Consider the following 26,060-nt stretch of genomic DNA (forward strand, 5'->3'; position numbering starts at 1 on the left):
CTTTTACAACCACATAAATTTCAAACAGTAGGAACTAATATGTGTGGACCTTTACCGACAGGATATGTGGGACTGATTGTAGGGTGTTTGAGTATTTCAAAACAAACTTCATATGTATTACCGAGAATGACTGACTCAGACTATATAGGTCAGATTCAGATAATGCTAGATGCCTTTCAAACCCTGTGCTGCATACCAATAAATCAGAACGTTGCACTAATTATTTTGTTACCCTCTTCTGTTCCCCAAAGTTCCCCTCAGATTCGAGAGCAGGGACGATTTGACAGTACTAATTCTGCCCAGGTATTTGGGGCTCAGCAAGTCACAGCAAAACAACCTACACTTACAATTAACATACAGGGAAAGACATTTACAGGACTATTAGATACTGGAGCTGATGTTTCTATAATTCCTCAAACTGAATGGCCTCTTCAGTGGCCTCTTGACATAGCTTGCACTATTGTTACAGGCACAGGTGGGATACAAATTCCTATAAAGAGTGCCAAACTATTACCAGTGACAGGACCAGAAAATTCACGAGCATGCATTCAACCATATGTAATGCTAACAGCTATAAATTTATGGGGAAGAGACTTACTAAAGCAATGGAATGTATCTATCACTACTACAGAAAAAATTTTATCCTAAAGGTCGCGGATCTAAAGCCCCTGCTCAAACTCTCTTGGTTAAGAGAGAAACCTATCCCGTTTTTTATCAGTGGTCTCTTAAAGGGGAAAAACTTCTTCAATTGCAGCATTTAGTAGCATAACAATTAGAAGCTGGATGTCCATGGAATACTCCCATATTCGTCATTCCTAAAAAATCTGGGAAATGGTGATTACTGCATGATTTAAGAGCAATAAATGTAGTAATGCAGCCGCAGATTCCTTCACGGCAGCTATTTTAACCCTTGATTATGCAAGAGCCTAACATTCCATTTTTCACCAAAATGCTAAGCAAAATCTAAGCAAATAATTTAAAATTACTCTTTCCCAAGCAAAATACATAATTCAGGCATGTCCCAAGTGCCAGCGTGTGACTCCACTACCTAAACATGAAGGAGTTAACCCCCATGGCCTTCATTCAACTGAAATTTGGCAAACAGATGTAACAGATCATGCACCTCTTGACCGCTTACGTTATGTTCACGTATCCATAGATACTTTTTCAGGTGCTATGTGTGCCTCTGCTCATGCTACTGAAAAGAGGCAGTATGTCCATCAACATTGGACTCGCTGCTTTGTTATGCTTGGAATTCCTAAACTAATAAAGACAGATAATGCCCCCAGATATACTTCTCAATCTACTGCTCTTTTTTCGCAACAATGGGGCATTGAACACGTTACAGGTATACCCCACAACCCTACTGGTCAAGTTATCATTGAGTGTAGCCATTCAACCATGAAAAATATGTTATTAAAACAAAAAAGGGGGAATATGCCCCCCCCCCGAACAATTAGACAATGCTATCTATACTCTCAATTTTTTAAAATGACAATTTGGTTTCTGGTAGAAATATGACTGCTGTAGAAAGGCATTTTTCAATTTCTGAGAAATTATCACATCATCCAAAGGTTATGTACAGGGACCCTATGGCAAATAATCAGTGGAATGATCCTGCTGAACTAATAACGTGGGGGACAGGGTATGTCTGTGTTCTTCTTCCCTCAGGACCTCGATGGTTTCTGGCATGATATATCAAGCCCTACTATGAGCTGGAAAAACATGACCCAGAACCAGATGCCTCAGATGGAGAAGTTGAGCCTGAATGAAGATAAAAGACCACGAAAATGAAAGAGGACAACACAAGGTGATCCTGCCACCTGGGGAAAACTGAAACAACTATAACAAAGTGCAAGTACCATGATGGTAGCTGTGGGTGTATCACCTACCCCAGCAAACACCTTCCTGGCATACTTAGCTATCATCGTCAACAACAGTATAGTAAGAATGCTAAAATGCTAAGGCAGAAGCTAAAAAGATCTTAAAAACTGTACATTATGGTGGAAAAGTTATAAAAAGGGTAATGGAATGAATTGAGAGTAGGAGAACACCATTGGTGGGAAACTTTCTTTAGTTGGTCTCCCACAGCCACTGGCATTTTCAATGCGTTTCTGCACCCTGTGGTAGTTGTTCTGCTAATGCCCATCTGCTTGTGCTTTGCCACGATAGCAATTTGTTACAGGATGAGGCAGGTGAAATGCTGCATTGACAGCCAGGTGAAAGGACTGGGGCTGGCCAAGCACTTCCTACCATAGTCAAGGGCAAGACTGAGTTGGCCTCTGTGTTGGCCACCAAGAAGAACTTTTAGCTCTGCTGCTGGCTGCAACCCAGTAGGCAATGAGTGACTCTGCCTCTTTATTCCTCTCTTGTCAGACCTCATCTGGAGTACTGTGTCCATTTCTGGAATCCTCAACGTAAGAAGGATATGGAGCTGCTGGAACGGGTCCAGAGGAGGGCTACAAAGATGATCGGAGGGCTGGAGCACCTTCTCTATGAGGACAGGCTGAGAGAGTTGAGCTTGTTCAGCCTGGAGAAGAGAAGGCTTAGAGGAGATCTTCTAGCCACTTTGCAGTACCTGAAGGGGGCCTACAGGAAAGCTGGAGAGGGGCTATTCATAAAGGCTTGTGGTGATAGGACCAGGGGGAATGGGTATAAACTGGAGATGGTCAGATTTAGACTGGACATTAGGAAGAATTTCTTCACCATGAGAGTGCTGAGGCACTGGAACAGGTTGCCCAGGGAAGCTGTGGACACCCCATCCCTGGAGGTGTTCAAGGCCAGGTTGGATGGGGCCTTGGGCAGCCTGATTTAGTGGCAGGGGAGTTGGAACTAGATGATCTTTAAGGTCCCTTCCAACCCAAACTATTCTATGATTCTACAATTCTATTAATTGGAGATATGGCTGAAAACAGTCACGAGAGTGTGGAACAGGCAAAATGAAAACATCCTGTTTGTCTGAAGGTGAGAAAACCAGGGAATTGTATAAAGGTCTGCCTGAATGAGAGAAGCCAGTACCGAGTACTAAGTACTAAGAGAAACAGTAGTAGTACTTTCTTAATTTGACTCATGTATGCCGTGCTGATTAAAAAGAATATGCTTAAAGAAATTTGTGAAATCTGTGTCTCCTTCATCGCCGCAGTAAGCACTGCTCCCCTCGCCTGGCCGAGCTCACCATCCTGAGCCAGCTGCTATGGGGGAGGAGAGGCAGCGGCTGGTGCTGCCCCCCACCTCACACCCGCTGGACCACCCAGGCTGGACCCTCCTGAAGGAGCTTCTGCACACACGTGGCAAGATTCCCCCAACACATGATGATGGGGCATGGACTGCCCTTATAAAAGAACTAGCAAGGAGCCATGTGGTGCTCTCTCACCCACCACTCCGATTGGACCAGCCTGGACCACGCAGCTGGGAAGAAGCTGCTGCAGCGACCACGTGTTCCTGAGGAACTGCTGCTGTCCATCAATGTGGTGATTCTTTCTTTTCCCTTTATCTCTCTCCTTCTCTTTCTCTCTCTCTCCCATTTACCTTACTGTTTCTTGACTGGTATTGGTTTGTGTGTCAGATTGAATCCGAGTGACCTTGGCTGCGTTCAGGGATCAGATTGTGATCTGAACAGATTCAAATCTGTTTTCGCGACTTTGGGAAGTTGCCCCCCATATCTCGACTGTGCGCTCGAGTATTTTGGTCTGTTTATTTTGGTTGAGACCAGAATAAATTTTGCTTTTTTATCTCACCCTGAAAGTGACCTTGTTGGCCTCCAGATTGCTGCACAGATAATCGAACCACCTTCTGCGACTGTGCAGGTCGAAAGAGGGCCCAAACACAAGTGTAGCTTGTGGACAGGGGCATAACAGCATCATACAAGTTCTCTACTACACATGCTCAGTGAGTAGGTGATCTGCTTCTGGAGGTGGGTGTCTTATATTCCTTTGCCAAGTTGGCAGATCTGATGACAGGGCCTGATTAATGTTTACCTCTTCTAATGCAGATGTACAAGGCCCAGATGTGAAGGACGTACTTTATCTGGATGTACTTTATTAGATTCTCTGGGTGCTTTGTTATTTTAATTAGCACAAAGTTTGCTACGTCATTTGATTTAATTTTAACAAACGTTAGTCTGTTTTGCTGTTTGCTTATTATGATGTGTAGAACAGCACCCTCTTTTGCAACATATCCCCTCTCTTGAGACTGATCTAGAATCTTCTAGATATAGTCTCACTTTTTAATCCTCCATGGCATACATTGTGGTGATTGACGTTTAAAGCACTTTAAACACACACACACACACAACCATTTTTTTGAAAGCTAGCTTAATATACCCATACAATGTTCGTTATGACTCATCAATAATAACAATATGAGTTGTTCACTATTGGATCCACAATTTTCCAATGTTATGGATATTTAAACTATACATGGTACTGAATACATACAACACTTAAAATATGCACATGCATTATAAAATAAGGTTTGTATCGATTGTTTAACAGGCAATACTCTTTAGTTGTTACGGCATTTTTGCGGCAAAGGACAGTCCTGTGGTTGCTGTGAATTATTCATGCATGCAATGGAGGCAGCCCTCCCTCGGCTGGGCGGGTGGCGCTGGGACCCATGGCTTGGTGGCGAAACAGTTAGTACCTTCTCTTTTTACAGCTTTTCGAATCTCTTTTAACGCTTCACAACTAACTGGTTCCCAGTGAAGACCTGCATCTCGTGAATAAATCATGGGAAAAACTTGCAACACTTCAACCTGCTGCATCTCCCTCCTAATTTGTGCCCATCTGTCCGAGGGACAGGGTGGAAATAGATCAGACTCCTTCTCGGTGTCTATCGCACCTGGATCAAAGGGGTTGTCGGTAGTTGCTGATTGTCCTGCACTCGGCTCTAAATAGGGGATGTCATCTGCAGGTGCAGGAGGCGCAGACATTGTTGACAGAGGGCCAGAACCCATGTTCCCCTGCATCTTTTGTAACGATTTGAACATCAATTGATCAAGGTCTCCCTGTGGGCATTGGAGGTTTGTGACAGTAGCATTCTGACAAAGTTGGCGCCACTTAGCATCATAAACTGCTATTTGCATAGATGTTAAAATAGTTCTTATAATGCTTGTAACGTCAAAAGGAGTCAAGTCTTCTGCAAACACAGATTTTATAAAAGTTTGCGTAGATGGCACATAAAGACCATTCTCAGTGGCAGTTTTTCTGAGATCTTTTAAAAAAGCCCACACAGAAGGTTCATATTGTGGATCACCTTGCTGATTGTGAAAGACTGGGAAAACACCCACCGATTCCCCTTGTAATTGTGCCTGCTCCCTTTTCTTAGCCCAGGTTTGCAGAGGATCGCGAGTAGCAGAGGAGAATAAAGAGAGGAGGGGGGAGGATGCTCCACTTTCACGAGCCAGGGTGAAACAGGGCACGGAGGTAACATAGCAGGCGGGCACGGACTTCACTTGTGGTACAAACGAAATCATTTATTGAGTGAAAGTACAGAGCTTATATACCCTAATCTGGCTCGTTAGCAGCTACCCCAGTAAAATTTCACTATTCCTGTTCTCAAGACTTCATAAAGATAAAGACAAGAACTGCAGCTAAAGATGTACACCTTATCTCCTTGTTATGCTTTCTGCTTTTTTGCTTTTCACATACTTCATCAGTATCCCACAAGTACAGCTAATGATTCAAGGACTTTAAGCTAGCTAGCAAGCTCTGTGTTTGCTACTAATATCACAGGCACACCAAGGCATCGGCTGCTTGTGTTGGCATACACACGACAGTGCAATCTTTAAGTCTGTACAAACTCAGGGACACAGTCTTGTCTCATCAAGTTCAAACCCAAACATGCTTTCTCCCATATACATGGGGGAATGAATTGTACAGTGCATCAGGAAAGTATCACTAATACCATGAAAAGAACAATCATCAAGAGCAGTTGTTTTAGCCAATTTAATTTTGGTATCCAAGAGGTCAGCCAAGACCAATTCAGCCCCTCTTTTTCTGAAAATTTTTATGCCAATTCTTTCAGTCCCCTTACCTTTCCTTCTATTAACTGAGAGTTATCTGTCAAATTAAAACAGCACATCCCCATATAATCCTTGCATCCATGATTATGTCTTAGCAACAAGTAATCTATGGCTGCCCTGTTTTCAAAAGTTGCTTTTCAGAGCTGTGCCATTTCAGTTCCTAGGGCGGTGAGCATCTGCAATGTGTAAGCTCTTTTACCATAGATCAGAAACCACCCTAAAGGTAGTTTAAAGTGTACCCATGCATAACTTTGACTTTCTGTTCTATTACACTCCAGAAGAGGTTGGAATCAAGCCATGTCCTCACATTGTTTAGTTTTTCAACAGGCTTATGGAAGTCAGTACTCCTATCAGACAAGAGCTAAAATTCCTTCCACAGAGTTTCCTGCTGTAATGCAGAAAGAGGTAGTATTCACATCTCTGGCCGAAGTTCCCCATGTTTGTTTGGGGTTTTTTATCTGTCCCATGTTGGAAATGTAGGATCTCCTCCTCCAGTATATACACAGATCACTACTCCTGTGATTAGTTTCTTTTTCCTTCAGATTAAAGAAATTAGCATACTTAACAATTCCCCTAACAATCCCCCATTCTTCTTTTCAGTATCCTGTGGAACTTCCACCTGTAACTCACAGTTTGGGATTAAAGCTGCTATCATTTGTCCCACAGCACCTTCTTTTGCTGCCTCATTAGCTTTTCAGTTACTTCTCATGATGGCTGTGTTTCCTCATTGGTGAGCTTTGCAATGTATTACTGCAAACTCTTTTGTCTACTTCCAATAACTGTACAATTTCTGATCCATACTTTATGATGTTTCTGTTTGATGACAACAGTCCTCTCTCTTTCCATATAGTGCCATAGGTATGTATCACTCCAAATGCATAGAGTCCATATAAATGTTTACTCTCTTACCCTCCAATAATTCTAAGGCTCTTAGTCAAGGCAATCAGCTCAGCTTTTTGTACAGAGGTATTGGAAGGTAATGGTCTTAACTCCTTGTGTTCATCAAGGGTCACAACAGCATACTCAGCCTTTCTTTCCCCTTGAATCTCAAAGCTGATTCCATTGGTAAACAGTTCTTCATCTGGATTTTTCAAAGGTGTGTCTCATAGGTCTGCTGGCATACACCTGTTCAATAACTTGCAAATAATCATGGTTAAGGCCTTCTTCCTTTTCTATAGGCATTAAGGAGGCAGGATTTAAGGTGGTACTTCCTTTCAGGGTACTGACTGATCTCACTTTGTATAGCTCTCAGGTCTATTACCAACCTGTACTCTTACTATTGCCCATGTGGCTTCTTCACCCATAACATAGGGGGGTTGTATGCTGACGTGACATTCTGGTCAAGCTCCTGGTTTCAGTTTGATCTTTACCAACTCCACAATTTTGGCTCTACCTGGTTTCTTTGTTGACCACAAAAGTGGAGTTACTGCATCCCTGATTGCATCTGGTATTTTCTCCATCCTTTGTACATCCTGGCCTTCTTGAATTCCACCTCCTGTAACACACATATCTATGCCTGTCAGGCATAAGTCTCAGGAACGCATAATTGGATTATTTTCCTTGGTCAAACCTACTTTGAACTCCCAAGTTATTCAGCAAATCTTGTCCCAAGAAAGGTATCGGGCACTCCAGTACATATAGGAATGCACGAACCACTGCTCGTTGGCCAATCCCACATTTCATAGGTTTAGAAAAGGGTTTTACCCCTTGCTTTCCTGTGGTCCCAACTACAGGCACATTAAATTTACTTAAAGGTCCCTTATAGCTATTTAGAACTGAATAAGCTTTTTCGGCGGCATCTAGTGGTAGGACGGTGAGTACTGCGGTGGGGTGGCCATCTGAGGCGGTGGGACACTTCCCTGAGACGGGAAAAGCCCAGGAAAACCCAGGCGGGAGCGGGGTGGGGGGCTACATCTGGCACAAGTACAGATTGGGAGAGGAGTGGCTGGAGAGCAGCCCTGCAGAAAGGGATCTGGGGGTGCTGGTTGACAGCAGCTCAATAGGAGTCAGCAGTGCCCTGGCAACCAAGAGGGCAAATCGCATCCTGAGGTGCAAACACAGCATATCCAGCCAGTCAAAAGAGGAGGAGTACCCACTGTACTGAGTACTGGTGCAGCCTCACCTTGAGTGTTGTGTGTAGTTCTGGGCCCCACAATTTAAGAAGGATGTGAAGGTCCTTGAATGTGTCCAGAGGAGGACAACAAAGCTGGTGAAAGGGCTGGAAGGCATGTCCTGTGAGGAGCAGCTGAGGAGGCTGGGCTTGTGTAGTTTGGGAAAAAAAAAAGAGGCTGAGGGGTGACCACAATGCTCTCCACAACTTCCTGAGGAGGGGAAGTGGAGAGGGAAGTGCTGATCTCTTCTCCCTGGGATCCAGTGACAGGATGCGTGGCATGGTTGAAAGGTGAGCCAGAAGAGGTTTAGACTGGACATTACAAAGTGTTTACTTATCGAGAGGGTGGTCAAATCCTGTAACAGGCTTCCTAGAGAGGTGGTCAATGCCCCAAGCCTATCAGTGTTTAAGAGGCATTTGGACAATGCCCTTAATACTATGCTGTAACTTTTGGTCAGCCCTGAATTGGTTAAGCAGTTGGACTGGATGATCATTTTAGGACCCTTCCAACTGAAATATTCTATTCTGTTTTATTCTACTCTATTCTGTTTTGTTCTCATCCTGCAATCAGACTAAGGCCAAGCCAGTCTCTGAACAATGGCGACCTTGGAAGCCACAAAATCCCTCCACTGCCTCCGCCTCCTCTTCCTGGCCAATTTGGGTCAAGCAATACCCATTACACTGGTTTGTTATAAATTGGATAAAAATTGTCAGTATACTGTTCTCCTTTTCTAATCAATTGTATGGACACCTTAGTGTATGTTTCCGGCATTTTGTTTTGGCTATTGGGGCGGTTACTGTAGTTGGGGTTTGGATTCCTGTCTCAACCATGATGTCCTCACATGTAGAGGCCCTGCTTCTATGATTGTGCTGAACAGAGTCTTGATAGGCATAGGCCAAGTCCCGAAACAATGCTAAGAGCTTCTGATTCTCAACTGGGATCTTGCATGGCACAGTGATCAGAGCTTTCCCTTTACACGCCTTTGTTTTTCTACCCATCTCCTCCTCTACCACCAGTAGCAGGTGGTAGGAGCTAGAATCATAAATTCATAGAATAGTTTGGGTTGGAAGGGACCTTTAAAGGTCAGCTAGTCCAACTCTCCTGCAATGAGCAGGGACATCAACTAGATTGCATTGCTCGGAGCCCTGCCCAACATGACCTTGCCTGTTTCCAGGGATGGGGCATCTACCACCTCTCTGGGCAACCTGTTCCAGTGTCTCACCATCCTCATCATAACATCCCCGTTGAAGGGAGAGGCAAGGCACTTTTCCATCAGGTGGCATGCCAGTTCAACAGGATTATATCTGTTCAAGTGTAAAATCCCAGGCTATAGTATGTGATAACTGCCTTAGCCACCCACCCAAATACTCCTAACGCACCCTGTCACCCAGGGGTCACCTGCCTTGAAGCACTTTTCTCTGTTGCCTCATCAACAAGTTGTTTCCTCTTATGTCATGATAAAACCAGATTCCACACACCCAACAAATAGAATCAAGCATCTTACATGAGGATGTACAAGAACCTCAGGTGCCCGTGCAACAAAGATAGTCACGTCAATGCCAGAGAAAATGGAGGTGCAATCCCTCATTCATTTACACACACTCTACTCTTCACTCCTTCACCACAATTACAACATAAATTCCTCACAGTTATTCTGTTCTCTATCAATGTTTACATTATGTTTTCCTGTTGCCTCTCACAGTTTCTGCCCTTATCTTGATTTCCTCAGAGCCCCAAGTTGGAAGCCATTAAAGGACTATGGTGAGTTGACCTTGGCTGGCTGCCAGGTGATGACCAGGCTGCGCGCTCACACCTCTTTCATCAGCGGGACTGGGGGTGGGAGAAAATAGAATTAAAAGATCATAGGTCAAGATAAGGACAGGGATATTACATACCAATTACTGTCACAGGCAAAACATGCTCAACTTGAGGTTGCAGTTCTTCGAGCACTGCTCCAGCATGGCTCTTTTCCAGCTTGGGTCCCTCAGAGGGTCAGAGGTCTTGCCAGAAAACCTGCTCCTGCATGGGTTCATCTCCATGGGACACGGGTCCTGCTAGAAGCCTGCTCCAGCATGGGCTTTCCACAGGTTGCAGCTTCCTTTAGGGCACATCCACCTGCTCCTCCACAGGCTGCAGTGTGGATATATGTCCACTGTGGTCCTCCATGGGCTGCAGGACAACCTGCTCCACCATGGTTCCATGGTTCTCTGGCGCCTGGAGCAGCTCTCCCCCTCCTTCCTTATCCTCTTACATATTCAGCATTATTGTTCTTGCCTCTGCTTGTGTTATGCCTTGTTCTTTTATATACCAATTAGCTACAACATAAGATCAACTGAACTAATACATATATAGCCACCAAAGTGATCAGCTGTCCCAGCTGTGTCCCCTCCCACCTTATTGCACACCCCCAGCCTACTTGCTGGTGGGGCAGTGTGAGAATCAGAAAAGGCCTTGACTGTGTAAGCACTGCTCCGTAGTAACAAAAACATCCCTGTGCTATCAACACTGTTTCCAGCACAAATCCAAAACATAGCCCCATACTAGCTGCTGTGAAGAAAATGAACTCTGACATAGCCAAAACCAGTACAACAGGACAGACTGCACTGATCAGGAGCAGAGTGTGACCAGAGAAGCATACTGATATGCCACCCATTTACATAACTCATTCCTTTTATCCCCTTTTCCCTCTGTTTTCCCATGTTTATTCTTCCCCAAGTCACCTTGATCCCTCCCTTTCCCTGACCTTGGTCCTTCTTCTAAACATTCCATTATAAATCTTTTGCAGTCCCAAAATACTCTTACCCTGCATCTCATAATGAGTCCCATACCCCTGGGTAGGCAGTAATCCCCATCAGTCTGTAAGGTGCTATGGGGAAAGCTTTTCCCCTGTACTCATTTGGAAGGTGACACATCTGGACAGTGGGCTGATGGCTTTTGAGGGTTCTGTTGCCATCACTACCCCTGCTCTTCTTAAGTGTGGTAGGGCTGTACCTCACTAGCAAGATCACTACTCTTGTCTGCCTTGCTGTTGCCTTTAGCTCCTGGCTTGCCTGTACTTGTAGAGCAGTTACTGTTGCTGTCTTCTGATAGTCATTTCTTCACTCTTGATTTAACTACTTCTGACAAAGCTAAACAAAAAGGTAGGATGCTTGAGATTCAATTGCTTTCTTTCAAACTTGTTGGTCTAGTACCAGAACCATAAAATATTTTCAATTTTGAAAGCCTTTCACATATCGTGAAGCATCTTTAACGCAGGTTGTGCAGTTCTAGTAGTAGTGGACTCAGAAGCTAATGTTTCATGACTTATGAAAACTTTAATTTTAAACTTTCAAGTGTTAAAGGTGTATGTGTGCTTGGAGGGAGGGTCCTTTGTGAGGGAGGGTGAATGTGGGTGTGCACACCCCTAGTGGATCTTGAGTGGATCTGACCTTAAAGATACATCAAGTTTAATGTTGGCCTTTTCACTCTAAGAGGACTTCTGTGCCTTTGGCCCAAGTCTTGAAAGTAGCAAGTTAAAAAAACCAAAACCAAAGCACCCAAAACCCCTACCAAAAATAGGCTGCCTGATCAAGGGGAGGATGTTGATGAAATGTTCTTACTTCAACTACAGGAAGCATGACAATCATAGGCCTCATCTGCTAGGAGACTTCAGCCTACTCACTGGCAGGGCAACATGAGAAGCAGAGAAGGCTTGACTCTGTAAGCACAACTCAGCAGTAACTAAAACATTCCTGTATTACCGACACTGTTTTCATCACAAATCCAAAACATAGTCCCATACAAGCTACTATGAAGAAATTTGACTCTATCCCAGCCAAAACTAGTACAGTATGTTAGTCAGAAAAAGAAGACAAAATAAATTGATCAGATGGCTGATTTGCATTCCTTGCAAATTACCCCAAGTAGTACATCAGAAAGTTGTTTCTGGGATGGAAAAGGACAATATCAATCAATAAAAACAGTAAGGAAAGATGGGGAAAATGAAGTGTTTTGCAGTTTGAGATAGCAATTATGATAGCAGTTACATATGCAACAACAACAAAAGAACACCAAAAAACCCTCAACACTTCTGTTCAAGAAGTTTAAGCTTTTCTCTCTCTCCTCTTTCAACAAATGCCTTTGCATTGTGCGTTTTAGAGTTTGCATTTACAGTGTTCTGTAGCATGTCGACTAGAGTATAGAATACAGCCAAGTGGCTCTCAGGCCCTACTCTAACAAAGAACAGTCTTTTTCAGATAGGAGCCTCTGGTGGTTTTTTGGTAGAGGAATAAACAGAAGTCTATTCTAAATTAATACCATGACATAAGAACAGCCTCTGAAGAGACAGATTAGCAATATAACTAAAACCTACCTGAATTAGGATGGAAATACTGTAATTTTGTATTAGCTTTCAAATGACTTAGAGTCTCCTCTTCTCCTATAATAAAAACTTTGATTTTTGTTACAAGAGGGTTATGCAATTTTTTTCTCAGATAGGTGTCTGTCCTGCAATAGTTGTGTTAATTTATTACAATCAAGCCATATGTATTGAAATGTTGTAAAATGAAAGGTATTATCTTTATAAATTAAGGATTCTGGTTGTATCTTTGAAATAGGGCACTACTATGTAGAGCAGTAGCTTGAAAGACTACCTACAAGATATAGCAAGCAATAGCTCTCACAGAAATAACCAGAATACAATCTAGATTAAGTCAGAACAGAAAAAAAAATATTGCTATCGCGATTGGAGAGAACACAGAGCAGCCAAGTGACAGCCTTTGCTAATATGAACTCTGTCCAAATGAGGCAGTTACAGGTTTTATGTACCTCTAGGTTACACAACCCATCCTTGACCAAAACTGTGTCAGATAAGCAGGATACAATAAGTAACAGCAACTGAAATCCTTCAGATAAAAGGATACACTGACTAGAGGCTCTATACAACACATAGATCGTTGGCTGCATACATACCCTTTCCTGAGTAACAGGATCCAATTTAACGCATTTGTTTTGCTGTTAGAGAGCAGCTAGGATCCTGCACTATTCTCTTCTATTAGGGGAAGAAATAGCTAGCTTGCTGCCTGTATTAGGGGCGCCTACCTGCAAAAAAATCGGCTCATCCCACCCCCCTTTTCTCGGTGTGTTAGGAGCTGGAGAGAGAAAGCTGATCACGTGGAGGGAGGCGGGGTAAGTGAGGAGTAAGCAAGAGCAGGCTCTGCTGCTGATTGCCAGACTAGGAGAAGAAAGAAAACGGTGGAGTTAGAGACAGCAGCAGTTGAAGGAAAGGCTTGTTTCCTAGATTTCCTGTCGTTATTTGTGCTGTCAGTTTCACTGGTGCCATAATTGCTGTTCTGCGCGCCGAGGTAGTTGGCACGGAATCAAGTCAAGGTATAAGGCGGCTGCTCTTTTTAAGGGCTGAACTAGATAGGGGGAGGACTGCACTAGGAGGGGAGGGAGAAATCCCTGTCGGTTACAAAGCTGTTTTATATGTTGTACTGGTGATATTTGCTAAGTTTTCCTGAGGAAGGATAGGTCTCATTTGGAGTAACAGTAAGAGGGTCTGGATGACTGCGTGTAAGATTGTGTGTATGCACACGTCTGGTGCATCCAGCACATAATTATTGTATTAATCTGTGATATGTATAAACTGTGTAACATTGTAGAGTATACTCTTTGTTTCACGGGATTACGGGATTTCTTTTTAGTTAAGCATATTGTAAAAAATAAAAAAATTAGGCAATGGCAGCCATTAGCATCAGGAGTGCAGTGCTGGGGCAGATACTTGGTGTGTGAAACGTATGAATGAGAACATGGGAATGGATGATAGTAGGTTGTAAGACTTTAAGTGTGTATGAGAGAAATTCACATCTGCTTTTTGAGCTGCAGTGAAAGATATAAAGATATATTAACGCCATAGACTCAACTGCAAGTGGTAGCTTCAACAAATAGCTGTGTGCAGTGGGTTATTTTAATAATATTGAGAAATGCATGGAATGTTACTGTACAGAATTATTTATAGTCTACCATAATTTTTTTTTATCACTCCTCTGATTAAAAGGAAAAATGGAGGTCAAGAGGAGGAAACTAATTGCTGAGCAAGCAGAACATGGTTGTAACTGGACAGAGTATGAAGATGTGTCCTTTCAGGGTCCTACTAGGCTTCTGGCTTATGGGAGAGGCTCAAGGGAGAGGAGACCTTCCCACTCCTATTTTTATGCTTCCCTTCATCTTTGAGCTGGGAGAGGGAGTTAATCAGATGTTAATATCAAATACTAATTTTAGGAAAGGGAGACCTCTTGACTCTTCCTGGAGGAGCATCTGTATAGGTTCTGGTGCAATTAGGGTGTGGAGTGCTTAAATTATCTTCCAGGTTGATGCAGCCATAAATATTTTACCTTTTTTTTTCTGGGAAGTTTAGTCTTAACAGAAGCAATTTACTGCAGCTTGTTTCATTATCATCACATGTAGAACTGTGTTTGGAAAGAGACTGAGGACTTGAACTTGGTATGAAAGAATTTCTTTTTTTTTTGTTTGGTTTTTTTTTTCTCTTTCCCTATTTGTGGCCTTATTGGGCTGTAGAATTATAGCTTATCTTGGCATGCCCTATGGATCTGTCATAGCCACTAAGAAACTATAGTAGAAAGGCTGGAAGGCATAGATTTTCCCCAAATGTTGCATATTATTAAGGGTGAGCTAATATGGGTATGGGCCAGATCAGACATGTAGTATTAATTCTTATCTTTGCTATTCATTACCTTATGTCAGGTGATACTCCTTGCCATACTGATGTATTCTACTGAGTATTCATTTTGAATGTGGCTTACAAGCTCCAAACCAACTAGTTCCCTGAAATATTCCAGTCACAATGGCTTAAATTCTACTGCATTGTATTTAAAATCTAAACTGACTGTCCTTATCTCTGCAGCCTGTACCTGTCATGCTTCCAGAAATGGATGTGTAATATATTTTTTTACAAATGCTGAAAATACCTATAAAATAAACATTCTTTGCTACTACAGTTGTGATATCTAGCTAATAAAAAATGAGATGCGTGCTCAACTTCTGAGTCAAAAAGCACCCCCAAAGAAGTCCACTACTGTGAGTTCCCAGAAGTCTTCTTACCTGTCATTTTTAATTGCAGTAATTTATAATTGTGCATGTAACTCTTTTGTCCATAGAATAGTTAAGATTGGAAGGTGTTTTGTGGAATCAAACCCTATAACCCAAAATGAGTTATAAAGCAGGTATGTTTATTTCCATCAGTGGGGTACAAGGGGGTTCTCCTCCTAGCTTGAACACCATATAACTTAACAAACAGCTACTTATAGTGTAAAGACATGCATAGTTATAAGCACCTACTACATATTCGTAACCTTTCCCGCTTCGTATTATAATTAGTTCTGGAAGGTTCACTTCAGTCTTGCGCCTGCGTAGTGCCTCCTGGTGGTCGTGGGCTGGGGTCATAGGGATGAAGTAAGAAGTCTTCCTCAGGATGAAAAAAGTTTTTCTCCTTGAACTGCGTGCAGGCACAGTCCCTTCTGGTTGTTTTCCAGCTTTCTGCATTCCAATGCCCACTTATCAGTACACTTCTGCTAGCTGGCTCCTTCATTATCAACTTTCAGGGTCTTCAAGGTGAACAATATGGGTTGCAGTGAGCAATTTTTTTCCTAATATGGTGTTAGCTTACATTTACAATGAACTAAGTTCTTCTAACTCCTTAGCTTCTCAACCCCTCCCTGTCTGCTTTCGCTCATCAGTTCCCCCCCTGTCTTTTAACATGGGCAAATTCATTTGCCAAACGTATAATCTATTTCTTGAAAGGCAATTGGATGATATTTTGTTGGAAAATTGCCTTTTAATGCATTCTCATGGGCACTAGTCATGGAAGTCAAAATTGTTAGTCGTTGTAGCATTCTCCAATTCCAAATAAATAACATAGCAGAGAAAACAAAGCTAACTAAAACTAGCATCAAAAGGACAATAATGGGGTGACACAACTTATTTAGAATGCCATTTTGATGTTTGATTAATTATTTCATCAATGTAAGATTCATTCCAATAGGTACAGGTGAAAATTTGTGAAACATGGTATAATTGGATTTTTATCAGCTGATGAGATACGACTGGTGCTAAATAAGAAAAGTCACACCCAACAATCTTAACAAAATTACAAATATAGAAATTAGAGTGATTCTTACTATCCATAATTATGTCATCTATAACTGTAGAGGTACAAGCAGTTCTCAAACACACAGAACCCTGGCCCATATATACAATTACGGTCATCTGATTAGTGTCTGGATGGATCTCAAAGTGACAGATGCTTTGCTCAGTGTCGAGGCAGATGTTTTGAGCATTGATTGCATTGTTTAGCAAATGAATCCTTGTTGTTCTCATGTAATGCAAGATTCTAAATTTACAGCTTGCCATCTCCTGTTCACCATTTAAAAATTCACCATTAAAATTTACCAGAGTCTACCAGGATTGAAGCTTCCTCTCTAAGCCAGTGGCACTGTCCCAAACCACTTGGCGGATTTCAGTGGGGAAAGTATCCTCACCACCTTCTCTTATAATTAAGGTGGCCACTGATTGCATCCATAATTGTTCCTGTATACAACTGAGGGCCAAAGAAACGTTAACTTGGATCACACCGAGTGCATTTCCTATTAATTCATGGTCTTGTTCCTCCACCTTTTCCCACTTTGGTAACATTTCTGATAACTGATTAGTTCCTAAAGCTAATAGAGAAGACTGTAAAGGTTACCTTAATTTTCTTAAATCACTAGTTGTGGTGGCCAATTTGTTCATTAGTATTTCTGAGTAGATTCCATTTAGGACTCCCAATCCTGTCTCTAACACTCCTGTTAGGCCCCTTTGTGTTCTGCCCCTGAAGGGCACTTGTTTTCACAGCCAGGTTGTCCAGCCCTCGAAGGATGTTTTGAGGAAATGTGAGCATGCTGGTTGAATTTCAGAAATATCAGTTTTCATTAGCAGTTCAACACGTTTAAGAGACCACTATGGGTTGGACAGCATTTGCTGTTGGCCTGTATTCCTGCTTATATACGGATCAATCTCATAAATTCTGGGTTGTAACAGGCTTAGCTATAATATTTATTTTAAATTTGAATGAGAGCCCAATGGTATCATAGGCCCAGAAACAAACCACCTTAATGGTCTGTACTAATGTAAAATTATGCTAACAGTCTAATTCATTGGAAATACAGGTCTTTGTATTCTTATCTGTAGGTGTAGTCGAGATAGTAATTTGGGATGCCTTTTTATGGATAGCTCTATAAACCATTCAGCATCCTACTTTGATTTCTCCTCCTACGGTCCCCTGAAGTTGCTGAATTCCCTGTTCTCTATCCACATTCCATTCTTGCCTCACATATACTTGATTTTCATGCATAACCACAGTTGATAGATTTAAACCCTTTTAATCAGAATATTTCCCAGGGCTCCAGTATACCCAATAAAAACTTGAGACCAAGGCCACTCACTTTTCTTTTGGCTAGAGGTGCCTTTCCCTCCCTGGATTAGAATTATGATCATGAGAAAAATTATTTTCCTGATTGGACTTGCATGACCCTCCATGGAGATTTATGTGCCTTTTTCACTCGGGTGTGATGGATCCATGCACTCTGCTCCTTGATTTTGAATGCTGTGAAGGACGTAAGGAGCATCTGGAATGGTCCTTCCCACTGAGGTTCCAGAGTCCTCTCTGCAAGACTTTACATATACATAATCTCCAGGTCATATGTTATGCACGGGTCCATCCAAATCCCTACTTCGGGTCTCAGCCTCATGTTTTTCAATCTTTTCGGAGTTATGTGTCCAATGCCACCATGTAGGAGGTCATGGTTTCATATGCAAATAGTGACTGATCTGTTGTACTACTTTTGAGATCAAATGTGGTCTCCTATCAGGAGACATAGTTGCTGAAACCCCAAAGCATGGTATTATCGCCTGTATTATTGTTCTGGTTATCTCCCAAGCCTTGGCTGTTCTAGTAGGGAATGCCTCTGGCCAACCTGAAAAGGTACCAGTTAATACCAATAAGTATTGACTTCCCCCCTTTTTCTTGGGAGTTCTGAAAAATCAATCTGCCATTGTTGCCCAGTTCCATTACCTCTTCCAATTTGGCCCATTTCTAGTTTGGGGTAATTTTGGGATTAGTCTGGAGGCAAAGGTCACGCTGCCGAGTCACTTGTCTCACAGTGGTGAATAAATTTATATCTTCAATCCCTTTAATTAGGTGTTTATATAGAGCTTCTGCACCCCCGTGTCTCTTTCTGTATTCCTCCCTTGTGAAAGACGACGTTAAATAAGAGGGAATGATTAGTTTCCCTTGTGGAGTGAGGACCCACCCCTCTTTATTATATGACTCTTCCAGGTCTGTGATAAGTTTCTGATTATCTGATCTTCCTTAGTATATTCTGGCTTACCATCTAGGGAGATTCGCCTGTCAGGGATCAAAGCCCCTTCTGTTTTTACCTTGCCTTTTGCTGCCAGTTTTGCCTCTCTGCCCTCCAGCTCATTTCCTCTCCCCAATTCCGAATTCACTTTCTGGTGCACTTTGATGTGCATGATTGTCACTTTCTCAGGTAGCTGGACTGCTTCCAGCAGTCTCAGGATCCCTCTGCATACTTGATGTTTTTGCCCTGGCATGTCTTTTATTGCTTAAGACATAGCTGTTTCCATCCATGAAACAGCCCTCAGTGTCTTCCATGGGACTGTCTTTCAGGTCCGAATGGCTCAAGTATGTGGCCTCGATGGTCTCTAAGCAGTCCTGGTGCACTGGTTCTCCTGTATTTCCACTGAGAAAAGAAGCTGGGTTGATGATGTTAGTAACCACAATTCCCATATCATCATGTTCCAGCGTTATAGCTTGGTATTTTAGGAACTTTTGTGGAGAAAGCCAGTGCCCACCTTTCACTTCCAGACACTAACACAGTCATTTTCTGGCCCAGGGTAAATCTTTGTGCCTCCTGGATGTTTAGCACATCTAGTGTTTAGCACACTATGTTTAGTTTAGATGGCTGCAACTGCTCATAAACAGCCATTCCCTAGGGCAATCCCTTGCTTCTCATGAGAGAAAAGGAAAAATAGCTTACTCGCATCTGGAAGTCCTAGGCTGGGGCTGACATCAGGCCTTTCTTCAGCTGTTCAAAGGCTTGCACAGCCTCTTTGCTCCATTGAAGGTATTTCTGTTCGGCGATGGTTAGTGCATACAGAGGTTTAACAACCAGCCCATAGTTATAGATTGCGACGGGCGAGGGAAGCAAGCAGACGACTCAATGTGAGTGATAAAGCAAGCTTCAACTTTATTGATTACAGTTGCGGTTTATATACCTTTTACTACATTTTGCTTAGTCATTCCCTAAACTTGATTGGTTTGGTTACACATTTGTCAAACAATCATTGGCTACTACTACATTCATTTAATCTTATTCCCTTCTACTTGCGGATACAACTGGGGGGCCCAAGATATGTTCCTGCTTCCTGCTTTCTGCTTCCTTCAAGTTGTTTGTTCAGCTTATCTCCAGATCCATTCGATCTTCACATTCTTCCTTATCAGCATGTTTTAACATACTTCTGGTACATCTTCCTTGCAGCTGATAAGTTTCCACTGAGATACTCATGCTAAACAAAAGCCTCATGATAACTGTGTCTCGCACATTTTCTCCATAGATCCATGGCCTTGTTCAGTTAGCCATTCATGCATCCATTCTCCAACAATAGATCCATAGCTGACACCACCCAGTCATCCCCAAGAAATTTCGTAACTCCTTCACTGTTTGCGGTCTTGGAGTTTGGTATATTGCCTGTTTTCAGGCCTGTCCCAAAGTTCTTTGTCCAGCGCTGATTTCATAGCACAAATAGATCACCTCGCGTTGCGTTATTTGGGCCATCTACATACTGCAACAGTCTCCCTTCCTCAGATGGGGCTTCCCAGGCCTCAAGATCCTTTGCAAGTTGATTACCAAATATCCAGGTGAGTTGAGTTCTGTGCCCGCTTTCAGGGTTTTCCCATTCAAATGCAAATGTTTTCTGGCTGGCTTCATGGAGAGGGAGGCAAAAGCAGGCATCCTTCAGGTCTAAACCAGTAAGCCAGGTTAGTTCAGGTATTAATATAGTCAACACGGTACATGGATGTGCCACCACTGTGTAGAGGTTTTTGGTTATTTTATTTACAACCTGTCAGTCCTGGGTATATTGGTGGTCCATACCTCGGGGTATACCTGGTTCATGATTTCTTCGCTGATTTTTCCTTCTGTGGGAACACTGGCTAGGGATAAACCCATTATTTGCATATACTGCTGGTCATTTACCTCCAGAGTAATCTCTCCCTTTTCAAATTTAATTATTGCACCCAATTGTTCTAATAAATCTCTCCTCAGAAGTGCCTTCGGGGAGTTGGGCATATCCAAGAATCTGTGGATTCCCCATTGTTTTCCCAGTTTATATCCTAGAGGTTCATAAAAATATGCCTTTTCACTTTGGCCAGTTGCCCCTTTTACCATGATATAGTCATTTCCTAGGGGCATCAAAGCTTGGTTCAAAACTGAATATGTTGCCTCTGTGTCAACTAAAATTCTACCTTCTCCTCTTTCCCTGGCTTCATTATATCTAGTGGATCCACTAGGGTGGATTCTCCAGGTCCCTGTCAGTCTTCCTTCACATGAGCCACTATTCCTCTTTTAGACTGGCCCAAAACCAAAGAAACTAGTAGTTGTATTCCTACCCTTGACCCAGGATCCAGCAGTGTGTTGGGGCACATTATATCCCTCAGTTGATCTAGGAATTCGGATGGTGACTCAGAGGGACGTGTTTAATTGTTTGGGAATGGCCCTTTTCATTCTCTTTGAGATCCACCCTTGATATGCCTGTAATTTTTTCTACATGTTTACATGATCTGTCTGGATCCCACGTTGGGTCTCGGAGGGGAAAATACTTTTTCCAAATCCCCTGCAGTTTTAAAATCAATTGGTTTTTTGGTTGTTTTTTTTTTTTTTTTTTTCATGTCTCAGTCTTCCCGGAGAGGTGCCTGCAAAACTGTCAGAGCAGACCTTTTCCTGATGCAGGAAGATGCCGGGCTATCCGGGGAGTGGCGTCCCATCCAAGTTCGTATCCCATTCCTGTGATCGAGCGAGGGGGAGGCTTAAGCAAATCAGTTAAATCTTGTTCTGGTTGTTATAAATACACAATCGTAATTTATGCAAAAGATTGCTTTATTATATTTATATGGGAAAGCATTAGAAGCAAACAGCGCTGGGTGCGCTGGGGAGTCTCCGCTCCACCAACAACGCACACTTAAGTCCGAGTTCTCAGTTCCTTTTATATTATTTTGCAGGTCGATATTGTCCATGTGGCGATCTCCTTTTCATTTTCCTTCTCTTCACTTCTGTACTTTGAACTCGGTTTCCTGCACGAGGTATCTTTCAGGTCGTTATCAAGTTAATCCGCAGTCTCCTGCTATTGTTCCATGCCTCCCTATGGGGTCCTTACTCAGGCTCCGAATCATTCCAGCAGGCCTTTTTCCCTATCGTCTGTAATGCTAATTTGCAGGTCGTGCACCAACAGGCGTTACATTGTGTTTTCTGACATGAATTACATCTACATTCTTCACATGGTGTCTGGTGAATTTTATTTATTCTAGCGCACCTTTGCCCAATACTGCACGTCATGCAACACCGCCTCAGTTTACCTTTAAACTCTCTGTTATTTTCCTGCTCAAGGGCAAGTACCATAGGGTCCTGTGGCGGCACAATCCCACAGTCCCTTTGCCACTCCGGATGGTTTCGGAGGGTGAAAAGCACTTCATTCCACTTTCCTTCTCTCCTTGAAAACAACATTAGTTACAAAACAGTATTGAAATCTTCTTACTCATTGAGCCCCTGCCCACCTCCCCAGTTCCTTCCAGTGCTATAATATGCATCCTAAGGGGCTTGCCTGAGGAAATTCTTTGCTTGGCTTTTTCCCCACTGCAAAAACTACCTTCTAGCTCTTCCTTTCTATAACTTCCACACAAACCGTTTCAGACAACCTGACTCCACTGACTCTATCCATGCAAACCTTTTTGCTTTTACACTTTCAATTTATTCTTTCTCTCACACAAAACACTTAACTCACATTCCGGGAGGGGGAGTGTTAACTCACACACAACAATGAAACTGCTTCAACAGATAAACAGATAAGCCTAACTCGCATTCCAGGAAGGAGGAGAAGGGAGGGGCACTCTCAGCCACTTCTCCCGTTTTTCTCTCTTTTTTTCCCTCCTTTTTCTATGCTAGGTATTTTAAAATTTCACCCTTTGCAGCCTTCCATTCCAAAGGTCCGAGGTAATTATACCTATTTGCCAGCTCAATGGACGTTTGGAATTGAAAGGTTTCGTAGGTGTGTTCCTAGGATTAACCAAGACAAGCAGGGCTGCTAACCAATTTGCAAGTCTTTCAACAGTTTTGAGCACTTCGTCTGTCTCTGGCCCTCCTGTCTATGGAGGAATAACGTCCCCCTGTAAGCTGTTCCTCTCAGTTCCACCGGTACTCTATTATACATCAAACAATTCACAGAGTACACTTATGACACAAAACACACAACCTATAACAGTGATCTCTCTCTTCGTTGTCTCCGGCTGTATTCCCTGGTGGGAGAACAGAACCGCAGATCAGAACTCCGCACTCGCTCTGCGCTTAATCACGCATCCCAATCACGCTACCATACACTCCCACACAAGCGCTTGACTTAAAATAGGCTCTAAATGATGTTAAAATATACAGGTACTGGTACTGAAGATTTGCAACAGATGTAGAAGATGATAGCTATCCCACATGGCACTCCTTTTACCCCAGCAAGGAGTACCCAGTCCACCAAAGTGCCTTACAGGATCCCAGAACCATACTTTCCCGGTGCTTCTGCTATCTCAGTAGGAAGCACTCCCTTTGGGCCCAAACCACCAATTCCCAGGGGCGAGCAGTATAGTTATCTCACCTCACGCAAAAACGGCTTACAGGTTCTTGATAACCTATCCTACTCCTCATCTTAGTATGAGGCGTCCCATACACAGCTTATAGATTCTTCCCCTGTTTCCCCTGCAGGTAGTCCCCAAAGCACATACCTGGTCCGCCTGCTGATGGGCCGTCTCTCCCCACACAGCGATTGGGTAGGGATGGGAGATTCTCCAGAGAAGCAGTCCGGGGCATGCCTTTGAATGTCCTACTCCCCACCGATCCTGCAGCCGGGCAGAGAGGGTGTCCCATCTGGGGTGCCAAATTGTTCAGCAGAAACAAACACTATAACCCAAAAATGAGTTATAAAGCAGGTATGTTTATTTCCAGCGCTGGGGTGCAAGGGGGTTCTCCTCCTAGCTTACACACCGCATAACTTAACAAACAGCTACTTATAGTGTAAAGACATGCATAGTTATAAGCGTCTACTACATATTCATAACTTTTCCCTGCTTTGTATTATAATTAATTCTGGAAAGTTCGCTCCAGTCTTGCGCCTGTGTAGTGCCTCCTGGTGGTCGTGGGCCAGGGTCTCAGGGATGAAATCAACAGCCTTCCTCAGGATGAATTTTTTCTCCTCGAACTGTGCGCAAGCGCGGTCCTCTTCTGAGACTACTGAACAAGATGCAGCCAGCTTTCTGCTAGGGTGCACATTCCAACCCCCTTGTTATCAGTAAACTTCTGCAAGCTGGCTCCCCTTATCAGCTTTCAAGGCCTTTACCAGCAAAAAGCACGAGTTCCAGTGAGCATTCCCAACCCCCCCTCCCCCCCCACCCCCCCCCCCCCCCCCCCCCGTCTGCTTTTGCTCATCAAACCCCTTCATATGCTGCTAATATTTATTTTTCAGTTGGAGTGTAATAGATCCCAGATCCTCTATATATCTGGCACCAAAGCCCTAGAAGTTGACCTCAAGTCTCTCTGGGTGCTTTCTGCCAGAGGCTCCAGTTGAGACCATGGTCCCTGGCTGCGTTGTAAAGTATGTTTTCTCACATTTTGTCCTGTCCAGACTGGCCTAAGGGCTACTGCACAAACTATTTAACATTTAATTTTTTCAAAGGCTTGTTGCTGCTCAGAACCCAATCTATAACTTTTCTCCTTCTGGGTCACTCGACAGAGAGGGCTTACAGTCAGATTATAACCTGGAATATGCATTCTCAAAAAAACCCCACAGCACCGAAGAAAGCTTGTGTTTCTTTTTTTGCTAGTTGGTAGAGACACATCTGTTGTTTTATTGATCACGTGCATTGGGATATGATGATGCCCATCTTGCCAAAACGGATCTCCTGTGTAGGTACTTTGACCTTCCTTTGGTTTATGGCAAAACTAGGGAAAAGTATAACCCAGATTCTTCTGAAAGCTTTCTCAAACACTTCCTCTGCTGTGTTGCCGTGCATGATGATGTCATCAGTATATTGCAGGTGTTATCATAGGATTGGAGAATCATAGACTATCTGAAGTTGGAAGGGACCCATAAGGATCATCAAGTCCAACACCCTGCTCCTCACAGGACTACCTAAAACTAAATCATATGACTAAGAATGTCGTCCAGATGCTCCTTGAACTCTGGCAGGCTTTGTGCCGTGATCACTTCCCTGGGAAGCCTGTTCCAGTGACTGACCACCCTCTCGGTGAAGAACTTTTTCCTAATGTCCAGTCTGAACTTCCCCTGACATAGCTTCATTCCATTTCCTCATGTCCTATTGCTGGTCACCAGAGAGAGGAGATCAGCACCACCACCCCCCTCCACTACCCTCCAGCTGAGGAAGTTGTAGACTGCGATAAGGTCACCCTCTCTTCTTCAAGCTGAACAAGCCAAGTGACCTCAGCTGCTTCTCAAAAGTCTTGCCCTCATGACCTTTCACCATCTTGGTTGCCCTCCTCTGGATGCACTCAGTTTGATGTCCTTCTTGTATTGAGGTGCCCAAAACTGTACACTGTGCTTGAGATGAGGCTGCACTACTGCACTGTAGTGGCAAGTTTGCTGAGAGCTCAGCCTCTGGGTCTCTGCCTGCTTTATGGCTCAATAATTGTGATGTTCTTTTGCTTTCAATAAACCCTGAATATACTGCTTCAAGTGAATGTTACACATTTTGGTTGCAAACTCTAATGATTCGGACACATCTACAAAAGGAGCAGTCCCTTCCTCATATAGGGGTTCTGTACCTGCTGTTCCCTCCTCACAACAACAGTTCCTAAGAAGCAACCATGATCTGTGGACTTTGCTTTAGGGACATCTCACCTCTTGCAGCTTGCTAGGGCTTCTGCTTTTCTCAAATCTGAGCATGAATTCCCAGTAGGCACAGGCAGGGTCAACAACCATCAACAGATCAACAAAGATGGAAGAACAGTGTTTTTACAGCCACCACATATGCATATAAACACAGACAAGACAAATGTCCTGATCTTTCACTTGCTCTCTGGTGAATCAGCCTCAGTGCTGGTGAGTGGATCTCATGCACTCATTTGCATACATCTATGATAGCTTTTTCTTTTACTCCTTGGGGGAGTTTACAATCTCCCCAATCATGGTCTTCCAACACAGGGCTCTGGGGATCCCAGGACCCATTACTGGTGTTGAAGACAGAGGCAAAGAAGGCATTAAACATTTCTGCTTTGTCTATGTCTATTTGTGAGGTGACTGACCTCATCAAGTAACAGACTAATGTTATCTCCATTTCTCCATTTGCTTTTTTTTGTTGTCCTTCAGAGCTCTGGCTAGCTCGTACTTTAATGGATCTTTGGCCATGTGAATTTTCTCCCTGCAGTGGCAAACAGCATCTCTGTATTCCTCCCATGTTGCCTGTCCTTGTTTCCAATGTCCATATGCTTTCCTCTTCCACCTAAGTTTTAGAAGATCCCTGCTCAGCCAAGTTTCTGCCCCACTTGCTTGACCTCTGACACTTTGGAATTGCCTGCTCCTGCACTCGTAAGTGATGGCTC

The 26,060-nt window shown here is 43.2% G+C and overlaps 1 protein-coding gene across 1 annotated transcript in view; it reads left to right on the forward strand.

Annotated features, from left to right (window-relative positions):
- The first annotated feature begins 1,866 nt into the window (after nt 1-1,866).
- The window catches only part of LOC128850195 (amyloid-beta A4 precursor protein-binding family A member 1-like), an 86,530-nt gene continuing 62,336 nt past the window's right edge, over nt 1,867-26,060 (forward strand). Inside the window, 1 exon segment of the mRNA XM_054053182.1 lies at nt 1,867-1,944. Coding sequence (XP_053909157.1) covers nt 1,867-1,944 — 78 coding nt within the window.

The sequence above is a fragment of the Cuculus canorus genome, chromosome W (genome assembly GCF_017976375.1).
Source record: "Cuculus canorus isolate bCucCan1 chromosome W, bCucCan1.pri, whole genome shotgun sequence".
NCBI classification, from domain to species: Eukaryota; Metazoa; Chordata; class Aves; order Cuculiformes; family Cuculidae; genus Cuculus; species Cuculus canorus.